At 38.9% G+C, this 17,821-nt stretch overlaps 1 protein-coding gene across 1 annotated transcript; it reads right to left on the reverse strand.

The window, feature by feature from the left end:
* Positions 1-11,314: 11,314 nt before the first annotated feature.
* RAB12 (RAB12, member RAS oncogene family) lies at positions 11,315-14,862 on the reverse strand (the record flags this gene model as incomplete). The annotated part of the gene is made up of 4 exons (XM_010087498.1): positions 11,315-12,549; positions 13,049-13,153; positions 14,110-14,199; positions 14,724-14,862. Coding segments are annotated over 4 exons (448 nt in total), but the record flags the coding sequence as incomplete, so codon positions are not given.
* Between the last annotated feature and the right edge of the window lie 2,959 nt (positions 14,863-17,821).

A 17,821-nucleotide genomic window follows, 5' to 3' on the forward strand; every position in this document is an offset into this window, starting at 1 on the left:
TTGCCAGCAACATTTTCAAACTACTTGCCATATGCTTAGGTGCCTGTGAATCCCCAGGGGAGGAATAAGAAGGTATAATGTAATGGCATTAGGTAGATTTATCCAATGCAGAAAATACTTACCTACATTAACCTATCTCCCTTTTGGTTCTGCTGTCTTGTGCATCAGAGAGGATGCCAAGTCAAATATTGCAATGCTAGAAAAGGTTTTTCTGCAAAGTTTTAACAAAAGCAAAGGTCTAGTCTCCTGTGCTACCACTAAAGTTGCCCTACATATATATTTTAGAAACAACCAAAATACCTATAGTTGGATTCTAGTTGAAAGATGCTTCCGCTTACATGCTAACAATTTTGTTGACAAGATCTACGTTGGCAAGATGTAGACTACACTTTTAATACTATCAACATTTGTTCCAGTTTCCCTCTTCCATTCAGTCTATCTGCTTTTCTTCCTTCTTCTCCATCCCTTCTAATTCTTCTGCTCCCATTGCAATAGTGCTCCAGAGGCTCCCGTCAGTCCCGTTCTGTAGGTATGAAACATGCACAAGACTTTCATGCTACGGCTCCTCAGATCCTGGCCCACGGATCTGAGCCCTGCCCGCCTGCTGGGCTGCCTGGGGAGCGCCCGTGTGCAGCCTGTACTGTACTCAGCTGCCCCACTTCTAACTGAGAAAAGGCTGCTTTGATGGTTCATCTGGGCACAGCAGGGGCTCAGCTTGCCTCAGCTAGCACTGACAAGGTAGGCATCCCCCCACAAACTCTGACAGGCTGACAATTCTTCTTCCAGTACCTCATTAGTATTTGCTTGATTAGTCTCATATCTTCTTCTTTTGCTTCCCCACTTCTACTCCCTCATCTAAATTCAATCTGCTTGCGATATACTCCCATCCATTCTACGCTTTCTCTTTGTTTTCTCCTCAAATGCTCCTCTAATTCTCTTGCCTAAAGCAACAGTGGCCAAGCACACCGAGCAGTTAAAGCCCAGATAAGTGGTTACTGAGCTTCTGAGCCCTTGCTAACACAGCCTTGCATGGAGTTAAATGAGAAGAAGGGGATGTGATGGGTCCTGTGCTCAGGGGAGAGGTCAAGGTGCTAGCCACAGCTGAGATGTGCTTTCTAATGAAGAGCTTTTAAAGGAGATCAAAGATGAGGCTGACCAGATGTGCTAAGCTTGCAGTGTGCCAGAGGAGGAAGGAAAAAGGTTCAGCTCCCTGCAGTCAGCCTTTGCTGAAGCCCCTCACAGGAGATGCAGGGGATATAAAGAAAGACGGAGAGCACAAGACTTTGAGTGCCCCAAGTGACATGGGGCAGATCTGACTCTGCTGAATTACTACTTGGCGTGTGACATTTAAGATGTGAGGTTTGACTGTCCTACATCCCTACTTAGGTTTGCATTCTCCCTCCTATTCATTTGAGTTGCTCTTATGTCTTGCTATAAAGGAAAATGCGTTACTAAAAGGCATATGGCTTACAGAAAGCCATTACAGCAGCATAACCTCTTCTCATGGCAGAGCTGGGACAAGTTGGACTTTCTCTGAGAACACTGACTTGCTAAAGTTTTTTGAATAACTGAAACATACAAAAAAGCCCCATATTAATTCAGTGGGAATTCAGTTTCTACATGGTGGCAGATTATTGAATCAGCCATCCAATTCTAATCAACTCTGATGCCTGTTGACCAAGATGACAACCAATGTATTCCAGGGACTGCTTTCTGACTTCTTCAGAGAGGGGCAGGGACCTGGAGGCAAATGTCTAATTTTCATCCCTCCATGATACAAAACCCTCTTTTAAGCCTTTTGTCTCTCAGACATCGACATTTATTTATGACGTTCACTTAGAGTTGTGCAGTGCATACTAAAGGTTGACCTTATTGCAGAAAACCTGAAATTCTCTCTTTCTCACTGACTTAATTGCATGCTGTTGCCATTTACTGGGAAAAGAAGTCTAAATGGTCAGGATAGCTCTCCTCCGTCCTCCTTTGGGTTCCTTTATTGACAACATTCTCAATTTCAGCAGGCACTTAAGCTTTCTTTATGAGCTGCTAGCACAGCCTAGCACAACTGGCATGGTTTAAAGCTGTCCTATCCAAAATACATTTTACTTACCAGTATCTTGTGACCCAGGAAGATAGACATAAAATTCAATTTACTCATTAACCTTAGCTTCCTGAAACTGCAATTACTGTCCTGTGGACACTCAGTAATTGAACTGAATAAGAGTAGCATGCAAATGCCAGCCAGTGCTAGCTACTGCTAAAAAGATAATCCTGCATGCTTACAAAAACTGCATGTGGCACATAGACAGCAGGTAGCAAAGCAGGGTGTTAGAAAGGAAAATGCACAAAGTAGCATGTGCAGGGATTAAGAGGATGCAAAAGAGCAGAATCACAGGAACCCACTCAGGGGGAATAAATACAATATTATATGAGTTTAGGTTTACAGTTACAGCTAATAGCATGCACTTATTACTTTTGCATTGAAAAGCATTTTCTGAGTGGATGGTTTCACCACAAGAATCAGATCTTGTTTTTCTCCCTGGCTTTTGTAATTCAAGATGTTAGCTGGCATTTTATACAGCCTAGTACCTCTTGTCCCAACTGCAGCAAAAGAGATTGAGACATTACAAGGAAGGACCCAAGTTAGCAGAATGAGATTTTTTGAAGTGCACCTGTCTGTCATCGTTGTTACTTCGCATTTTTCCCTCCCATTGAACCATGAGTGTACACTTTTGCAGGCTTGTGGACAGAGCTTTTCCATTTTTCAGCTTGATCTAATTAAAGCATAGATGACCCTGGTCTCTTACAGCTACGTTTCATATCACAGCACTTGCAGAAATATCTCACTGGCTTGTTGCGTATATTTATTATGCAACCTCCTATTCCTCTCACATTTAACTTTTTTTGTTTAGTTTTCTGGTTCCAGTCCTAATTTCCTACTTTCCTCCTTTGCTACTGAAGATGCTTCAGTAAATAAAAAAATGCCACGTAAGAGCTTTAATCACCATGGTTCTGATGCCATACAAGACATGCCTACATTAGTATTTTAATTCAGATCAGGATCATCCCTTCTTACTGCACTTCAGTTCACATCGCAGAATTGTGCTGGAGAAAATGAAGTGGATTTCTCCTACAGGAAACTAAACCAAAAGATGATCTTGAGGAGCACAGCTAACAGGTTCTGAGTGCTATCGGCAGTTTGTGATGGTGCCAGACAAGAGCAAGCCCAAAGCAGCACCTTCCTGAGCAATGCACATGCAGATTCCCAGCACTAATTCTGTTTGGCAAATCTGCTCATCTTGGATCATATTACTTGGTAAGATTGACAGAGCATCCACAACATACATTAAGTATATACAACTTTCTCCTGTTTTAATTTGTTGGTGCCTCACAAGAACCTATACAGGATCTACAGCTAGGTATAGAAAACAATATGATTTTTTTGCTAATATTTTTGCTGTAAATGATGTCTCCTTAATCTGATGTTTGACTGGTTCTCCTCTTCCTTATTCCTGTCAAGATCAGAGATGGACATAAATACAACTTTCCAGGATGTCTCACGTCTTCAAGGGTTTTTGAAGATCAACTGTGAGTGCTAAAGAAAGATTTCTGATTCCCCGGAAGATATCACCTCCTTAACACAATTCATGCATATTTTGTTTTTCTGTGCATTCTTGTATTTTGCTTATTAATAAAACTTTACATCCACATTCCAGTTTTTGTGGCACAAGAATTTTTCTGTGAGAGGAAAAAAGGGATCTTGGGCATTTTGGATACATTTTCTAGACATTCCATTTTCTTTTTTTGAGACCACTTTGCTTACTGCTTACACAGATTCTGGGTGTTTTTGTTTTTTTTTTTCCTTTTTCCACCTTTCTGGCAAGGATTATTTAACTTTTCACCACCTTTCCAGAAGATCTCATTTTTTAAGCAGATCTTTGATTTCAGACAAGTAAACCAACAACGGCTTGCCCATTTCCATCCGAGGCTGCCTCAAAGCAAAGGGGCTGTAGCCAGGTTCCTACGCACAAGCCACAGGTTTTGGAGCAAACTTGCGTGGCATCACAGCTGGCACACTTTGGCTGAACTTGTCTCGCCTGACTGGAAACCTGACTGGAAAACTTGTTCAGTTGTAGCAATTTTTTTTTTTTTTCCTGGTGATAAGACAGCTACTACCCACCCTGTATACTTGTATTTATTTTAATCATGTGATGTAATAATTTTTATAGAGATAGTACTGGCCACTGGTTATTCTATGTAAAAAAACATTTAGGTCTCAAACTTACAGGGACCAGTGTAATTACATAGGAATAGAGACAAGATATACCAGCCAAGGCCTCCAAAGTGGGGACACTGGATGCAATTTAGACAGATACAGGCCTGGGCTGATAAAGAGAGGGCTTGGGGTAACAGTAAGGATGCAAGTAATCTCCCATGGTCAATTAAAGATACACACACTTTGGAGCTGGGCAAAGCCAGTGTGAGGAGTGAAAACAAGTATCCAAACAAGTATGCACTGCATAGTGTAAACACAGACGTAATGTACTTGCAGACCAGTGAAGAAAGAACAAAGTGTACGAGTGTGTCAGCAAACATGAAAATAGCCCCAAGTGGAGCCTAGAGCAATGAAGGAGCTGCCAACATCATATTCCTCCCGACAAAGATAAGGGGGAAACCCAACCATCAACATCACACTCCACCTGGGCTCTGTGTGTGTGTGCTTGTGTGTTTCTCCGCAACAATTTAAACTTTTTTTTTTTTTAACAGTGAGAAGTATTTATTTAATTAGATAACTGGGCCTGTGAAATATAGTAACAGGACTAATAGTAGTAACTGTTTATTGCATTTTATTTAAGTCTGCCAAGATTTCAATTAGATCAACAATAAATTCTGGGCTTTGCATATAAGGTATGTCCCCTTTTTTGCCCATAACAAGATTTTGAGAATAACAAACTGATTTCAATTAAGATTTATTTTGTTGCCTTTTTGAGTAATCCTTGTCTGGATGCACAAAGTTCACAAGAACCTGTTACGAGTTACATTGGTACAGATTTGTATCCAGAACACCACCAGTGATGCAAGTTAAACATAACCAACCTTAAACTTTTCAATGTGTCAATATGGAGATTTTTGCTGCTTTTAAACTGCTTTGAATCTAGTCTAGCTGTTGGAAATAATGCAACCTGCCCGCGCTTTCCTTAGAGTGGCGTCCATACATGCCCAGTGCAAAAACTACCCATCTTGTGTGTCCTCCCATACACATTCCACTGAAGAGAGTTCTCTAAGGGCCATCAGACTGACATCCATATGGCATGGGTGGTAGATACTGTAATCAAAGAATAGAAGACATGTAGAAAAACAACATCGGGGAATCTAATAATATCTGTGATATCCAGCCATTATAGTCCCTGTAAAAAGCAAGATCCTCTTGATCTAATTTACCTGGATTTCCAGAGCCATTCAACCACATCTCTCACAGAAGTTTCTTAGAGATACTAAGATGCCGTAGAATAAAATAACGTGTCCCCTTCTGGATAAATTACTGATTAAATTATAAAAAGCTATTGTGATTTCAGTGTAGGTTTACACATTTTTGAACGCAGTGCTGGCCTTCTTGAAAAAAATACGGTAATAGAAAACATGTACAGAGGAGGGCTGTAAAGATGTTTAAAGATATGAAATGGTGTCAATAATAGGAACAATTGAAGATATTAGGATTTGTGAAGCCTGCAAAGGATATGACTGATGGAAACACTACATAAGGATCTTAAAATTGTGGGTAGCATAGAAAAGGTAAAAAGGAAGCAACTGTTCCCTGTTTCTCCTGGTAAGAGAATACAGAGGGATGAAATGAATTAGCAGATGATAGGTTCAAAATAAAGGGAAGCACTTTGTCCCATAGTGCATAGTTATGCTCCAGAACTTACTACCACAGTATATTGCAGATATCAATAATCCACATGGGTCTAAAAAAATGCCAGCAATCAGATCAATTTGTGGAAGAAAAATCCATTGTGCTATTACGATTCATCAGCTCAGGGACAGCAGAAGTTTACCATCAAGATTTCTGACCCAGCAGAGGAAAAACTATTTTCTTTTAATCCTTGTCCATTATAGCATGGCAGTGGGGAAAAAGCCTCTATTTTATGTTTTCCTATAATCAGGGAGGATTAAGTTAAAGAGGTCTGAGCAGTCCCTTCCACTTCTCTGTTCTTAAAAAATCAAAACCAAAGCCCTGCCCTTATGTGGAGGTCATCACTGGCTGCAGATGGATGTTTCGGTCTCCTCTTTCTCCCAGTAGTTACTAGAGCTCTTTGGATTTTGTTCCCCTCCTGACATGCCACTAGCAACCCCATCAGGGGCAGATGCAGCGACTATAGTCAGAAACCTGCTGCATAAAGTCAGTAATTTCATAATTTGGCAGGTAACACATTTTGGTAGCCCCGCTGCCTTCCCCCTCACTTCTTGCGAGCTTGGACAATTCCATAAAGCTGTGTTTACATAGCTACGGTGAATTTGCATCACTGTCCCCAAGAAAGAAAACTGACTGTTTTCTTCAGTATTAGGCAGCTTTTAGGGACCCATAATTTTATGCCAGCTAGGGAAGGTGTCTGTATGATTGTGTGCACTAACACATTGAGACACACATTGCAGATTTTATAACCCTTAAATGCAACATGAGAAGGCTTCAGAGAACATGATAAGGAGCTCTGGGCTAGAGGAAAACATAACCATTTTAATCTAAAGCAGCATCTTAATTCCCTCATAACACCAAAAATCATAGCCAACACCAAACAGGATTCCTCCTTTCTAAGAGACCAAAATAATCTTAGGAAATAAAAATTTAAAATTATAAATAAAATAAAAACTAAATGTTTCATAACTATCTGTTAGGATCTCCAGAAAGCTGGATTCTTTTGCAAGGGTTGGCACTTATCCAGACTGACATAACATTTTTTTAATAGCATTGACCCTTTAATCCTCTGTGACAGAACAGCATCCTTGAACAATAATGTGTACAATTGGATCTCTGAAGTACTTAGAATTAAAATGAAAATTTTACCTTTACAATTTCAAGGAAAAACACCTTTCAGAGATAGTTTATGTACACTTTGCCAGAGTTGGAAGGAAAAATAATTTCACTCAAGACCACCTAAACAGTACAAAGAATAGATTTTAAGAATAATAAATTATTCTTAATTCTAAGAATTAAAAAAGATATTATGAGTCCTGATAGAAACACAAGTAATAAATCACACTGAGGTTTTTTGAAGTTTTGATTAATTTATTAGGAAATGAAGAAGGCCCATCTGGATACTTACTGATTTTTGAATAAGTCATCAAAGGGGATCCTCAAGAAGTACAACTAAACAAATTACATCTATCATCCAGAAGGTAGATTTGGACTAGACATTAGGAAGAAATTTTTCACTGTGAGGGTGGTGAGGCACTGGAACAGGTTGCCCAGGGAAGCTGTGGATGCCCCATCCCGGAGGCGTTCAAGGCCAGGCCGGAAGAGGCTTTGAGCAACCTGGTCTAGTGGAGGGTGTCCCTGCCCATGGCAGGGGGGTTGGAACTCCATGATAAGGTCCTTTCCAACCCAAACCATTCTGTGATTCTATGATCCAGATGATTGGAAGTTAGCTAAAAATATTCTTTCTGTAAGAAAAGATACTTAAGCAAACACAACTTCGCATACAGAAGAAGTCTCTATTTTTAATCCTTCAATATTTCCTTCCTTTTATCAACACAACACACTCGCGCATTTCTTTGGCTGTCTTTTCAGTGTCCACAGCTATTCACCATTATTATACTTCAAGTCGTTGCTTTGGAAAAGCTGCAGGAGTTTTGACAAAAGAGACATTTACTCAGTAGAAAGCAGCAAGAAGCAATTGCAAATCCAACAGGACAGGTAACCGACTCCTTCACTGGTGGAGCTCCAGTGACCCCTAATGGACAACTTCCACCGGTGCACCTGCCCTGGCAGGAAATCCAAGCCATGCCGTAAAAAACTCACAGCACTCAAAACTTCTCGTTTCAGCCTAATATCAATTCTGGCACTTAGGCTTTTCCCTGTTTAGTGTGAAAATATTTATAGCTCACACTCAAGACGACTGTACCTACTAGGATGCCAACTCCATATTTTGATCATTTGAAATGTTCTAAACCAGAAGGAAGAGAAAGGTTAACAAACCCTATGTTTAACACAGCCATTCTGACACCTAGTTAGGACAAACCAAATTCAACTTTTTGAAAACTAGAACCAACCGGTTTTACAACTTTCAACAAGAAATAAAACATGTTAAGGACTAACATCTCAAATTTTCCCATTTACACTATTTTAAAAGGAAGACTTGCAGTCAGCACAATCAAGAGTCTGTATAAAGGACAGCAGAAATTCAAAAGACACAGTCCAAGTATTTCTGCCTTTTCTCCCCAAAGTGAGATTATACCTGCCATTAGTATGGCAATGAGCTGTCTTCATTACAGGGAAGGGATTCTTCAGCAAAACTACCACTGTTCCCACTGAATGAAAAACTGCCAACACAAGAAGGGAGAATGAATTCATGCTGGTTGGTGCAGTTTATTTTAGTCTCTCACAGACTGCATTTCCCATTCTCCTTGCAGAAAAAGTTTTTATGTTCTTTTTTTACTAGCTTGGTTGCTCTGTTCCCTTTTCCTACCTACCTTGCTTTCCTTCCCACCTCAGAAATGTACCTGCTATAAATCTTCCTTGTCTCAGTGAGATTTTGACACAAGAAAGGTAAAGGCATACAATGAAAGGACCACAGAGCTGATGCTAGCACTGAGAGCGAGCAGAACAGCCCAGTTTAGACAACCAATAGCGTTAGTCTGTAAAACAACTATTGGCTTCCAAGGCTAACTGGATTAACTAGAAATCCTTGCTCAAGTCAGAAAGACCTACCAAATTCCCAATCCTGCTTAAATCTAGCACTTTAAGTAATGATCAGTTTATGATAAAAAGGCAAACTAATTAAGGCAAACCCTTCACTGCCAGAAATTCCTGCCCCCTCAGTGCAGTAACATAAGTAACAGATTAAATTAAACTGAGGGAATGCTGAAATCTCCAGTAAGAGCACAAACACACAGCCCTAAATTTGCATTAGCAAGTTACAGTATCCTAGCTTTTAACTTCCACTCCTTTTTTCCACCTTCTTCTCATCCTCCTTCCTCAGAAGTACCAAATGCTGACATTAGTTATGTATCTCTGCTCTGCAGGAGCAGACATCCAGCGAAATGAAGATGTGACCGTCACCATTCCTATAGCGCACACAGCACAACACTGCATAATTCAAGATGTCCTGGTATGCCAGTGGTTTTCAGCTTGTTCTGTATCTTGACTCACTATTACACAAGAGAAATTTTCAGTTTTCCTACTTTCCTTCTGTTCACCTATGAAGAAAGGATGTGTTAATTCAACCCACTGGTTGAATGTCCATTACAGGCAGATCTAAAATTTTATGGACACAATCAAATATTGTATCAGCCTCTTGATACCGATGAACTTTGGTTTTGGTACAAGATGCAGTGCTAACTGGACATACCACTGAAACAGTGATGTTTTGGGAAGTTACTGGATTAAATCCTAGCCCCACTGAAATCAGTGGCAAACCATCATTCAATGGCCACGATCTACCCACCATTATTTAATGGAAGTCAAGAAACCACCACTACTTTGGAGCAGATATTACTATCCTATTTCTGACACTCCTGTGATTTCTGCTTGCCACGCTTGCTTATCAAAAGACACTCCTGTGTATTTTCTCCAGCATGAAGAAACTGCCAGGGACTAGAAGACCTCAGCAGCATCTCACGAGTTTAGCGGTAAAGCATGTTGGGCTCAGTATTACAAGGATACAATCTCTACACACCCCCTGAAGAATGGGTATGGGTTACCTTTAACCAAGGCTCCTAAAGAACAGCGATCTGCTAACACAAGTTAGAACAGACTTAAAGCTCCAGCTAGTACTCATCTTCCCTCTTCTTCATCCTGTGATCTCCCAATGGTTGTGCATCATTACATGCCAACAAGGGTTGGGCTGACAGCTGAACTTCCATATGAGGCAACAGAGCAGCAAGAATAACTTTTTTCCCCCCACCTATTTTTCCACGCCACACTGCAAATGCCTGTTAAGTGGGAGCAAGGATATACATGATTTTTTTTGACTCATTTAAAAGCTGCAGAGGTAAAATTAGGACACAAACCCCTCTTCAGTCTCATAGTATAATGGATGCAAAGCAAACAGTTTTCCTGAACTTTTTATGAGTTCCAATTAATAATCAAATACATTCAGGCATTCTTACAAAAATATGTCTTTCTTAAATGCAATAATTTTTAACTTTTGGTACAAGAGACTGTGATCCCAATCTACCTATATACAAACAGCACAAAATTACAAGAAAGTGTATCTAAGGCAAATTTCTCAATTTTTATTAAATTCAAAAACTGCAGGAAAAAAATCACAAGTTTCTAAGTACAAATAAAAACGAATCAGCTAAAATAAAATGGCTGTCAAGTGAAAACTAATTTTCCATATTTTTCCCTTCCTTGCTATTGACCACAGTACGATTAGAAATCCTCCAAGTTTTTCAGACATTGATTTTTAATCTTACCAATATAATAGTAAACTGTACGTTTACTGTGTAGAAAAGCAAACCATTTAGGCACAAGGTGGCAGAAGACATAAGCACAAATATCAACCATGCTTCCTTAATTTGTCAGTTGCAATCCAGGTGTGCTAAAGACCACCTGCATGGTATTGTATTTAGAATGTCAGAGCTTACTCAGTGAAATAAGGGCTCAATTATTTTTTTTTTTTTTTTAATGTTAACAGTTTGTTGTGTCTTTCTTACAGAAAACAGACATAAGGTGTTTAAGTCAGTGGTATACCTTACTGGTCAGTGCCAGCATTCTGGCTAGAAGAGTGTCAAAAGTGACAAAATGGGTTCCAGCACCAGAGAATGAGAAGTAGAGAAGCTGTAGTGCGAAAAAGGCTGGTTCATACTTGTGTTGCCAGTGTAATTAATACTTTGGCGACCACCTGCTAAGATAGCGTGACAAGAAGTCACATGCTACTTGAAGATATCAGCTGGGCGAGGTCATCAGCTGTTCTCCCAACAGAGCAGTGATCAAGGTGAACAACTAACGTCTGCTGTTCTTCTAGCTACACCTAAAGGAACTCTCAAACTGAAAATTAAATCATAACAAAATTAAAACAAGTGTTGTTCCATATTCCAGAGCCTACCTTTTACCCATCATTTGATACTTGCCATTCTAATAACAGGTGCAGTTCCATTGTCATTCATAAATACAAAATTTTATTTGCACTTCATTAGTTTAGAAAGACCACAATGTTTTTCAATACCACAACATTCAGGACACACCAAGTTATTCAAATATGTAACTACTGATTTACCACAGCTAAACTAAACAGTGCATTTTAATAAAAGATATACCAAAGATATAATTCACAAATTCATTATCAGACAAAAACCTAACACAGTATTTGCTTGATAGGAATAATTTCCACCATCAGGAAAGAAAATAATTTTACCTTAGGTTCCCTTCCCCCAACCCTACAGTTGTCCAGACAAATACACATATATATTCCTTAACACAGGAAAATGTATCATAGTTTTTTTTTTTTTCAATAATTTGTCTAGGACAGCAGCATTGCTTTTTATACCTTCTTTTAGAGCTTGAATATATCTCCATTCTTTTACTGAAACTTAATGATTCTTGCAACCAAGTTTATGCTTACGCAGAAAATAATTTATGCTATTTCAGAGTGCAATCTTAGATCTGCACCAGATGTGATGTCTTGGTATACAAAGAAAGGGTGCAGCATTAAACAAAAATAAATAAAAGACTGCCAAAAATTAAACTTAGCTTTTCAATAAATCCAGTCAGCAGAGGATGCTACAGCCAAAAATGTTTTCACTACATTAAAAGGAGACATAATGCTGATTATGGAAGCTTTGTACATAAAGTCCTCTGTTTTTAAAAAAACTGTCTTTAAAATAGTTAGCAAAGCACCATATATTTATCTTCATACCAGAAGAGCTTCTGCCTGCCTGTTTATAATAACAAGAACTATTACAACATTTATGTCAAGAATAGGTATAGATTTAATTTCTCCTCCTTGACTGGAAGTGTGGTAAACCCCCACCAACTGTACAGTATTTATAACACTGGGGCAATAAATGAAACATCATTGTGAGGGAAAGGGGTAATAATTAAATGTTATAGCTGAATCCTACACAGGATTGCATATTTGCATATTTACAAGTTAGTGTGTAGCTCTGACTCGAATAACAAAGTGCAACAAGAAACTGCCAAATGATTGTAGTGCAGAGTAGTACAGGTACTTTCTTTACCCTCCCGCTCCTACTTTTCACTCTGTATGGAGTAACAAGTCAACAGCAACGGACATGTGGCCTTGGAGGAGGCAGTTCTGGTGGGATTTCTGGCTCTGGTTGCAAGGACAGGATACTGTTGGACAACTCATTTCTTATAACATCCAGTGGCATCTTAAAGAAAAGAAAAATCACCTGTAAACAGTTATCTGCATAGAACTCAGCAAAAAGAGCTTGTTTCAAGAGTTAACTCAGCCAAAGTCTCAGCGTAAGGAACTTTTTGTTCTTACTAGTGAACTACATTCGATTAAGTTGTGTTAAGAATTCCTTTCAGAAAAAAGTTACAAGACATTGTCAAAATAAAGCCATTTCCTAAACCAATTACAACAAATTACAACAGAACTTCCCACAAATGAAAGCAGGCAAATGTACAGTCAGCTGCTGATACATAGGGAAGTTACAGCAAAGAGGAAGTACAGCAAATAGAATCAAATGTTTACCAAATTCAACAGCAGTGTTTATTAACCAGTTTTCAGCAGAGTCTGTGAATTACATCACGCCCAAAAATTTCACCTGTGCATACTCGCCCTTTATGTCCTCCCAAGAGGCACCTGCAGTCATTATTTCAACATTGACCATTTATGTGGTCAGAGGAACTATCTGAATATTTTACCTTTTTCAGAATGTCATCAACAAGTTTTAGAAATATTTCATCCACATTAAAATTATCCTTGGCACTTGCTTCACAGAACCGCATCCCAGTTATTTGCTGTGCAAACTGATGGAAGACAAAGTAAAACAAACTACATGAAGACATGCACAAACAGCAACAAATAGCAAATACACACTCCTCATAAAACCTTTAAAAAAATTCCACAACTTTCCCCAAAACTGTGACTGAAGTCTAAATTGATTAATAATCATGAATCTCCAAGGTACAGCAAATATTGACATATATAGCTAATTTTCACTTAAAATTGGTTTACTTTTCTGCATTTTTCCAGGCTTAAATCTGAGAAATTCAAGTCTTCAGCTGATGTAGACTGCTGCAGATTGCCAAAAAGTAAGAACTTTTCAGAAGAGTTAATCTCAACCTTATTATTAAAATGCAGAAAAGGGATGTGCAGATGCAAGAATTAGCCTTGACTCTAACAGAAAATGCTTTACTTCCAAATGCATGATGGGTAGCTGAAGGAAAACATTTGTGTATATCTGTACTGGTAGTGTCCTGATCAAGGTGGTGCTGAGTGTTACGCTCAAACATATTCTCTTACCAGGTTCCTTACCACTTTTGGAGTTGTAAGACAACAAAAGACACATGAAAACAAAGGTGAGCTAAGTAATCAAGCAGGGCTGTTGCCTGGCTTAAAATACTACTGAAAAGAAGGCTCACAAAGACATCCTGAGTAGAGATATCTGCATTTGTGATTCCAGTCTTCACCATATCCTCCTTCAGAGCTCAAAAAGGAGTATTCCCTGCACTACTGTGTAGTGTAAGCCAGCTTGTAGTTTATTCTTTCTTTAGAGCAAAGACATACTGCTCCAGCAGGAAAGCATATAACTGCACATTCTATAAAAGTAAATACCATATGGATTTTTGACAGAACACTACCACTCTCAATCTGCTTCTTGGGTCTAACAGTCTGAAGAAGAGTAGCCATGGACTGTCAGCAGCAATGCCACAGCAGTTTTGCTTCTAATAGCAATTAACAATTCAGTTAGAACTGTTCTCACCTTTTCTCCCTGCTGTCGAGAAATCTCTCGATCAACTTCACAGTCCAGTTTATTTCCAACTAATAGAAGCTCTGCATCTTCTGAAGCATACTGCAATTACAACATTTTTAATTAACCAAGCCTAGAAATGTAAGATTATGTAATGCCAACACAATATTAAAAAAGGGCAATTCCTCTACTAAATAAGAAACCACACCTACACAGTGTATATATAAAATTATTCCCAAACGTTATTTCAAAAATTTTCAACTTCCATTTTTAAATTCCATTTAAAAAACATGACTTAAGATCTGTTGTTCTAGTTTATCTAAGAACAAACAAATGACCTTATTTCACAGACAGGAAATAAAATATTTTTTTCTCCCCCAATGCACGGGTGAATGAGTGATGTTACAGATTTCCACTGACACTTCTAACTGAGACAATTCTAATTTAAGGAAGCAGGAAAATTGCAACAAAAACACATTAACGTTAAATTCCAGCTAAAAGAATCCAGTGAAAATTAGTTGGCATTAATGTAATAATCCTATATCCTAAAAGTCCTACAGAGTACCTTTGAGAAAAAAAATGGTTTCTTAAAAAAAACATGTAAAAAGAAAATACTTAAAGCTTACCTTATCAATCATTTTCATCCATTTTGGTAAATCGTCAAAGGTTTCCTTCTTGGTGATATCATACACCAAAATAATTCCCTTGGCACTTCTGTAATAAGCTGAGGTAATGCTGTTGAATCTCTCCTGACCTGCTGTGTCCCTAAGAAGCAGCAGCAAACACTGGCACAAATATTCCACCAATTTGCAAAGTACAGAATTAACTTTGTCTACATTTTAATAAAAACACCCCCACACTCACTAGACACTCTATATTGAACATTTCCTTCTATACGTGTGAACTTCAGGAAAAAAAAAATGGAGCAGTACTTTCAAAGTTTTGGTATCAGGACTACTTATCCTGTACTAACTTCAACAAGAAAGGCCACCAAACAGTTCTACATGAGTCTGAAAATGAAGCTGTCCAATGAAAATGTACCAGCAGATGAAGCTGGGTTTGTGTTGCTGGGGTTTGGTTGGTTTTTTGTTTGTTTTTTTCTTTTTTTTCTTTTTTTTCTTTTACTAGCCCCGAAAAAATGAAAAAAGAAATGGATACATGCTTATCAAACACAGCTGGACACCTATAAAATGAGCAATGCACTGATTATGATTCGAGCTTTCACAGCTTTTTTGGATCAACCACAGCAATTCAGCCACAGTTCTAAAGCTACTAGCAGAAGTGAATGAAAAGAGTGAGCAACCACTATGTGGTAAGTCTTTTGAAAGCAGATACCTAGCTTTCATGCTCACATCTACAAAACTGAGGTGTTCAGACAACGTTACCATTATCACTTTCAGCACTGTAGGTATTTCAGACAGGGTGCATTCACGCTGGAGACTATTTTCCAGCAATGACACCATGTCACCTGTACTAGCTATGGCTTATATTCCAAAGCAGATGAGACAGAAGGGTTATTTTTTTACTGAACCATGAAAATCTGTGAACTGCTTTTAATCATATCATCAAGCCTGGTTATGGAAGATTTTTGGCAGTTATACTGAAAAAAAATAGCCGGTGTATACCCTAAGTCTTAAAATGTGACTGGTATCACAACCAGAAAGTTAATTAGTGCTCCAAAGCAAGCAAGCATTTGCTGCTTGAGTTCAGCCCCCAGAGTCAATGGATAGTTTTGAAATTTTACTGTTAGAGCAAGTCAAAAGATGGACCAAAATTAAGATTGGATAGGGGAAAATATATGCATGTGTGTTGGGACTCAAAAGTTCAAAAGGAACTCTCTTCAACAGTCACATTTTAGACAAAAGGGGGAGGATGATGAATTTGGGAATGAGATTAACAATGGAGACCTAAAACACTTGTTACCAAAAAAAAGTCATGTTCACAAAATGCCACATCAATTGTCCTGAAGAATTAATTCTTTTAAAGTCTATGCACAACAAGTGGTACAAGTGGTAGAATAAACCATCACAAACCTATCTGGCTCTTCACAAAATCTTTAAGAATTTTAGCTAAGCAGGTTTACAAGTTTAGTACTTAACCTCCTGAAATTGCCACAATTGTACTTGACAGCAATAAATCTTTGTTAGTGACTTCACAAAATAACACAGTGTCCATTAGAAAAAAACTTGAAACCTCTGCTTCCAAGTCTGTGGAAAAATATTGACTACTACTTCACTGCAAGCCAATGGCATTGCAGTATGGGGCAGAAGAGAACACATTCCTATTACATCCATTTTAATTTCATTTTTATTCAAATCCCATTCTCTACTCAGAAGTTCAGAATTACACTCATACAAACCTTTGGGACCCTGTAGAAGGTGAAAACAGGTAGCCTGTTTCAATAAGGTCAAGATCTAGTAGTATTTCAGACCAGTTTTAGATGGTTAATTGGTTGCTTTCTTATTCCTAATGAGGCATTTTTATTAAAGCAATACAAGTTCTGGCAGCTGAAATTACATATATAAGTATTAGTCAGAGCAAGTAATTCTACCATCTCTTCCATTACTTCTTGGCTATGGTCAGATTTATTTTTTGAAAGGTCCTTTGGACATTCATTCCATCAAAAATTAAAAAATTCTAGTATGAACCGTTGATTTTCCACATATGGATAACACTGCTTGAATGTTTATGAACAGACTTCTCAGCCTTATGACCTTGTAGAGCAGCCCCTGTCATCTGTTGCTAATCCACCCTACTGATAAGTGTATTACGGATGGGATCCCTTTAGTTCCATTGTCCTGAGCAGACATAACTAGATTGCAGGTGGAAGGGCACACCTGATGTGGAAGAACACATCAATTCTACCTTTGTCCAGAATAATGGAAAAAGTTGTGCTTTTTTGCTGGCTGGTTTTCTCCTCTTCTCTGTGCTCCCAACAGAACACAGAAATAAAGGAGCTATTTCAGAGTCACCTGGCTGTGCCTTCAGTCAGTGCTAAGGACCTTTAACAACTCTACCACAGAGGAGCTACCAAGGGTACCAGATCACCCAGTACATACATTAGAAAAACAGAGGGGAAACAAAAGCACTAATGTTCAAATACCCTCTGTGGAGACAGTCATCAACACACTGGATAAGATAAGGGCAGGCGATGGAGCCAACTAGGCAACATTACACCCTGCCACTCCGGCTACCTCCAACTCCACATTTCCTCTAGCCTCTGAGTGCTTTATCTCCAGATCTACCTGGTACTACCAGCCTCTCCTCACCCCACAACACCCTCTGGCTCTTCACAAGTTTACAGCATTCCCAGGTTGCTGCTCCCCTCTGTACTCTCAGGTCCTGCACTCCTCTCTGTGCAGGTTGTTCACCCAAACATCACACACTCATAGTCTGGTTTGCGGGCTACTCAAGACACACCACTTTCTGTGGCCAGTCTGAAATACCCATGGACAGTCTGGCTGCCCACCACATATGGTAAATGGCCAGATGGCCACTGGCTATCACCTGCCAGTCACACTAATTACAGAGGATTACGGCTGACTTTGCCTTGCTTTAAGTCATTGACTTCCCCCCACTTCACACAACCAATACCTCTACTGCCGCAGCAAGTTTACATGAAACCAGTCAAGAGGTTTCCGATTGTAGGCATGATATTCTAAGACCTTGTTTCCTTCAAAAACTGAAAGAAAATAAGCTAAATTTGGAGTCTCTAACATTACAT

The sequence above is a fragment of the Pterocles gutturalis genome, unplaced genomic scaffold (genome assembly GCF_000699245.1).
Source record: "Pterocles gutturalis isolate BGI_N339 unplaced genomic scaffold, ASM69924v1 scaffold14261, whole genome shotgun sequence".
In the NCBI taxonomy this organism is placed as follows: Eukaryota; Metazoa; Chordata; class Aves; order Pterocliformes; family Pteroclidae; genus Pterocles; species Pterocles gutturalis.